Raw genomic sequence first — 6,000 nt, 5'->3', positions numbered from 1 at the left:
TGTTTTGTTTATGAAAGGAGGAGAGGAGCATCCAACATCTTAGTAAAAAAAACTCTGAAAGTTAGTGACCTGAAAATTAGTGACCTGAATGTTCGTGACCTGAATGTTAGTGACTAGTACAAGATTGCCAGATGGTAGCTGAGGTGATATGTTGTGATGATCCTCACCAGGAGAGGGCAGGATCACTACGTGGAATACAAATGAGTTTACTTGGGGAATACGTTGAGGATTAATAAAGTGACCACATATTCAAAATGTAGAAGAACATACAACAGCCAAATTAGAGGTCTAGGACTCAGGGTGATATGTTCTACACAACTGCAATTCAAAAGTTTATACACACTGTCAAGTTGTTCCTTTGCAATCTACATGGCTTTCTCTCTGTCTCTCTCTCTGTGTCTCTGTCACTCTCTCTCTGTCTCTCTCTGTCTCTGTCTCTCTCTCAGGATGGCACATGATTGGCAGGGAGGTAGAAGTGGGAGTCACCACCGATATGAGGAAGATGATGAAGGTGAGTACGGCCACACACACACACACACACAAAAAAAGTTGTGTAGTGTGTGCAATGTCCACTGTATGGAAGGAACAGACATCTGTTTGTCCAATATGTCAAGTAGAGTGTTAAGGAAGATAATGTTGTGTCGATGGTAACCTCTCTTCTCTTTCTCTCTCTTCTCTCTCTCTCTCTCTCTCTCTTTCTCAGAACCCCAGCCAGTGTATATTGGTGTTCCGTTAACACACGGTTACAGTAAAAGGAGACGGCGTAAACACCGCTCCCAACGCGAGAAACATCACACCCACCATGACCAACAAACACACCACGAACACACACACCATGACCATCACTATGACAACCAGGAACACTACGAAGATGAGGAGGAGATGGAACAACATGACATATTTCACCCTGACTCCACAGGTGAGCGCTCACACACACACGCACATATGAGAAGCATACGACCAGCCACTGTTGTTGCCGTCTTGAGGAACGATCGCCTGTCATTGCCAGGCATGGTTAGAGCTAGCAGCAGGGTGTGTGTGTGTGTGTGTGTGTGTGTGTGTGTGTGTGTGTGTGTGTGTGTGTGTGTGTGTGTGTGTGTGTGTGTGTGTGTGTGTGTGTGTGTGTGTGTGTGTGTGTGTGTGTGAAAGATGAAGCAGCATGGTTCCTGTTCCCATGGGGGTCAGCATTCTGAAGCATGGTTCCTGTTCCCATGGGGGTCAGCATTCTGAAGCATGGTACCTGTTCCCATGGGGGTCAGCATTCTGAAGCATGGTTCCTGTTTCCATGGGGGCCAGTTTCTGAAGCTGGTAAGCTGATTAGAGCTGAGGAACTCAAACCCTGGTCCAACCACCAGCGGTCCTATGTGTGTGTGTGTGTGTGTGTGTGTGTGTGTGTGTGTGTCAGGGGGTGGCCTCTTAAGCCTCTGGCCCTTCACTGCTCCGAGATTTAGAGCAGACCAGACCCGCTCCACAAGAACACAGCACAACAGTTCCATTACAGGACGGAACATACCGGTATTTGGGTGCTACCTCTCTGGGCTGGACAGAGATTGACTGGGAGTACAGGTGCATACTGAAGGTCTCTGGTTCTTGATTTGAGATGTTGTGGTTCCTGTGGTAAATCATGCAGGACTCTGGTTCCTCCATCACCTCCAGCATGGCCTCTCACTGGACACTGCCTAAAACAGGTAACAACAGGAAGATGATATAGGAGGAGGTATAGAGAACAGTAAGAGAGGATGGAAGGAGGGGCGGAGGTATAGAAAACAATAAGAGTGGACTGGAGGAAGTATAGAAAACAGGAAGAGAGGAGGGGAGGAAGTATAGAAAACAGGAAGAGAGGAGGGGAGGAGGCGAGGAAGTATAGAAAACAGGAAGAGGAGGGGAGGAAGTATAGAAAACAGGAAGAGAGGATGGAAGGAAGTATAGAAAACAGGAGGTGAGGGGGGAGTATAGAAAAGGAAGAGAGGATGGGAGGAGGTATAGAAAACAGGAAGAGAGGACGGGAGGAGGTACAGAAAACAGGAAGAGTGGAGGTGAGGAGGGGAGGAAGTATAGAAAACAGGAAGAGAGGAGGAGAGGAGGGGAGGAAGTATAGAAAACAGGAAGAGAGGAGGAGAGGAGGGGAGGAAGTATAGAAAACAGGAGGGGAGGAGGGGAGGATGTATAGAAAACAGGAAGAGAGGAGGAGAGGAGGGGAGGAAGTATAGAAAACAGGAGGGGAGGATGTATAGAAAACAGGAAGAGAGGAGGAGAGGAGGGGAGGAAGTATAGAAAACAGGAGGGGAGGAAGTATAGAAAACAGGAAGAGAGGATGGGAGGAGGTATAGAGAACAGGAAGAGAGGACGGGAGGAGAGGAGGTATAGAAAGCATGTGAAACATGTGTGTCACTGTCACGTGGACATGGCATTGGAGATGTCATATGAGGCTGGTGTTTCTCAACCTCTGGTCTTTGGACCAGCAGCTGTCTCTGGGATGTAGTTGACAGATTGTTCAATTAGTTCTTGTGTGATAGTTTGGATCTAATGTGGAGACTGTAGCAAAGTGTCTGTTTGCCTCAGTGCTCTCTGAAGGACAAGTCTCTCTCGCTCTGTCACATCTCTTTCTCTGATTCACTCTGCTTCTTTCTCTTATTCACTCTGCTTCTTTCTGATTCACTCTGCTGCTTCTTTCTTTTATTCACTCTGCTTCTTTGTCTGATTCACTCTGCTTCTTTCTCTGATTCACTCTGCTTCTTTTTCTGATTCACTCTGCTTCTTTCTCTGATTCACTCTGCTTCTTTCTCTGATTCACTCTGCTTATTTCTCTGATTCACTCTGCTTCTTTATTTTATTCACTCTGCTTCTTTTTCTGATTCACTCTGCTTCTTTCTCTGATTCACTCTGCTTCTTTCTCTGATTCACTCTGCTTATTTCTCTGATTCACTCTGCTTCTTTCTCTTATTCACTCTGCTTCTTTCTCTGATTCACTCTGCTTCTTTCTCTTATTCACTCTGCTTCTTTCTCTGATTCACTCTGCTTCTTTTTCTTATTCACTCTGCTTCTTTTTCTGATTCACTCTGCTGCTTCTTTCTCTGATTCACTCTGCTGCTTCTTTCTCTGATTCACTCTGCTTCTTTTTCTTATTCACTCTGCTTCTTTGTCTGATTCACTCTGCTGCTTCTTTCTCTGATTCACTCTGCTGCTTCTTTCTCTGATTCACTCTGCTTCTTTTTCTGATTCACTCTGCTTCTTTCTCTGATTCACTCTGCTTCTTTCTCTGATTCACTCTGCTTATTTCTCTGATTCACTCTGCTTCTTTATTTTATTCACTCTGCTTATTTCTCTGATTCACTCTGCTTCTTTCTATGATTCACTCTGCTTCTTTCTCTGATTCACTTTGCTTCTTTCTCTGATTCACTCTGCTTCTTTTTCTGATTCACTCTGCTTCTTTCTCTGATTCACTCTGCTTATTTCTCTGATTCACTCTGCTTCTTTCTCTTATTCACTCTGCTTCTTTCTCTGATTCACTCTGCTTCTTTCTCTTATTCACTCTGCTTCTTTCTCTGATTCACTCTGCTTCTTTTTCTTATTCACTCTGCTTCTTTTTCTGATTCACTCTGCTGCTTCTTTCTCTGATTCACTCTGCTTCTTTTTCTTATTCACTCTGCTTCTTTGTCTGATTCACTCTGCTGCTTCTTTCTCTGATTCACTCTGCTGCTTCTTTCTCTGATTCACTCTGCTTCTTTCTCTGATTCACTCTGCTTCTTTCTCTGATTCACTCTGCTTCTTTCTCTTATTCACTTTGCTTCTTTGTCTGATTCACTCTGCTTCTTTGTCTGATTCACTCTGCTTCTTTCTCTTATTCACTCTGCTTCTTTGTCTGATTCACTCTGCTTCTTTCTCTGATTCACTCTGCTTCTTTGTCTGATTCACTCTGCTTCTCTTCTCTCAATCTCCCTCTGTGAACTATTAGATTGCCTTTGTTATAAAAAAATTGGTCCTCAAAGTCTGTCTGTCTGTCCTCAGTTACTGAGGACAGACAGACCAGACCCTGTCTCTAAGATGGTAAATTACTGAGGACAGACAGACAAATAGATCCTGTCTCTAAGAGGTATTACCCTCTTAGAGACAGGGTCTGTCTGTCTTCAGTAAACCGTCTTAGAGACAGGGCCTGTCTGTCTGTCCTCAGTAAACCCTCTTAGAGACAGGGCCTGTCTGTCTGTCCTCAGTAACTCTTAGAGACAGGGCCTGTCTGTCTGTCCTCAGTAAACCCTCTTAGAGACAGGGCCTGTCTGTCTGTCCTCAGTAAACCCTCTTAGAGACAGGGCCTGTCTGTCTGTCCTCAGTAAACCCTCTTAGAGACAGGGCCTGTCTGTCTGTCCTCAGTAACCTCTTAGAGACAGGGTCTGTCTGTCCTCGGTAACCTCTTGGAGACAGGATCTATTTGTCTGTCTGTTCTCAGTAACCTCTTAGAGAGGGCCTGTCTGTCTGTCTTCAGTAAACCGTCTTAGAGACAGGGCCTGTCTGTCTGTCCTCGGTAACCTCTTAGAGACAGGGCCTGTCTGTCTGTCCTCAGTAACTCTTAGAGACAGGGCCTGTCTGTCTGTCCTCAGTAAACCCTCTTAGAGACAGGGCCTGTCTGTCTGTCCTCAGTAAACCCTCTTAGAGACAGGGCCTGTCTGTCTGTCCTCAGTAAACCCTCTTAGAGACAGGGCCTGTCTGTCTGTCCTCAGTAACCTCTTAGAGACAGGATCTATTTGTCTGTCTGTCCTCAGTAAACCCTCTTAGAGACAGGGCCTGTCTGTCTGTCCTCAGTAACCTCTTAGAGACAGGGCCTTTCTGTCTGTCCTCAGTAAACCCTCTTAGAGACAGGGCCTGTCTGTCTGTCCTCAGTAAACCCTCTTAGAGACAGGGTCTGTCTTTCTGTCCTCTGTAAACCCTCTTAGAGACAGGGCCTGTCTGTCCTCAGTAAACCTCTTAGAGACACGGCCTGTCTGTCTGTCCTCAGTAAACCCTCTTAGAGACAGGGTCTATCTGTCAGTCCTCAGTAAACCCTCTTAGAGACAGGGCCTGTCTGTCCTCAGTAAACCCTCTTAGAGACAGGGCCTGTCTGTCTGTCCTCAGTAAACCCTCTTAGAGACAGGGTCTGTCTGTCCTCAGTAAACCCTCTTAGAGACAGGGCCTGTCTGTCTGTCCTCAGTAAACCCTCTTAGAGACAGGGTCTATCTGTCAGTCCTCAGTAAACCCTCTTAGAGACAGGGCCTGTCTGTCTGTCCTCAGTAAACCCTCTTAGAGACAGGGCCTGTCTGTCTGTCCTCAGTAAACCCTCTTAGAGACAGGGCCTGTCTGTCTGTCCTCAGTAAACCCTCTTAGAGACACGGCCTGTCTGTCTGTCCTCAGTAAACCCTCTTAGAGACAGGGTCTGTCTGTCCTCAGTAAACCCTCTTAGAGACAGGGTCTGTCTGTCCTCAGTAAACCCTCTTAGAGACAGGGTCTGTCTGTCCTCAGTAAACCCTCTTAGAGACAGGGTCTGTCTGTCTGTCCTCAGTAAACCCTCTTAGAGACAGGGCCTGTCTGTCCTCAGTAAACCCTCTTAGAGACAGGGTCTGTCTGTCCTCAGTAAACCCTCTTAGAGACAGGGCCTGTCTGTCCTCAGTAAACCCTCTTAGAGACAGGGTCTGTCTGTCCTCAGTAAACCCTCTTAGAGACAGGGTCTGTCCATGTGCTGTTAACATGCGCTGACTCTTGATGCTTATCTTAGCAACCCAATACCAATAGTTTTATACTGTAGGCGACAAAGAGATTAACAGAATCATATCAAATACTTGCTTCGTTTTTGTGTGGGTTTTGTTCAATCCGGAACCAAAGTGATGAAAATCATCAAGCTCGTGACTTATCTTTCTGGCTTGCATCAGGAACATTGCATACATTACATACCAACCCTTCCCTCCCTCCTGTCTGTCTGTGAGCTCCTGTACCTCAGACCACTGGGATTAAAAACTACTGCTGCCAAGGAGC

The 6,000-nt window shown here is 46.1% G+C and overlaps 1 protein-coding gene across 1 annotated transcript in view; it reads left to right on the top strand.

The window, feature by feature from the left end:
* Positions 1-447: 447 nt before the first annotated feature.
* The window catches only part of LOC139544170 (electrogenic sodium bicarbonate cotransporter 4-like), a 49,649-nt gene continuing 44,096 nt past the window's right edge, over positions 448-6,000 (top strand). Inside the window, exons 1-2 of the mRNA XM_071350979.1 lie at positions 448-511; positions 704-919. Of these exons, the coding sequence (XP_071207080.1) occupies positions 448-511; positions 704-919 (280 nt within the window). The remainder of the gene's footprint in view (positions 512-703; positions 920-6,000) is intronic.

Source organism: Salvelinus alpinus, chromosome 18, assembly GCF_045679555.1.
Source record: "Salvelinus alpinus chromosome 18, SLU_Salpinus.1, whole genome shotgun sequence".
In the NCBI taxonomy this organism is placed as follows: domain Eukaryota; kingdom Metazoa; phylum Chordata; class Actinopteri; order Salmoniformes; family Salmonidae; genus Salvelinus; species Salvelinus alpinus.
The sequence above is the reverse complement of the archived record's forward strand: the minus strand, read 5'-3'. Positions and strand labels throughout refer to the sequence as shown.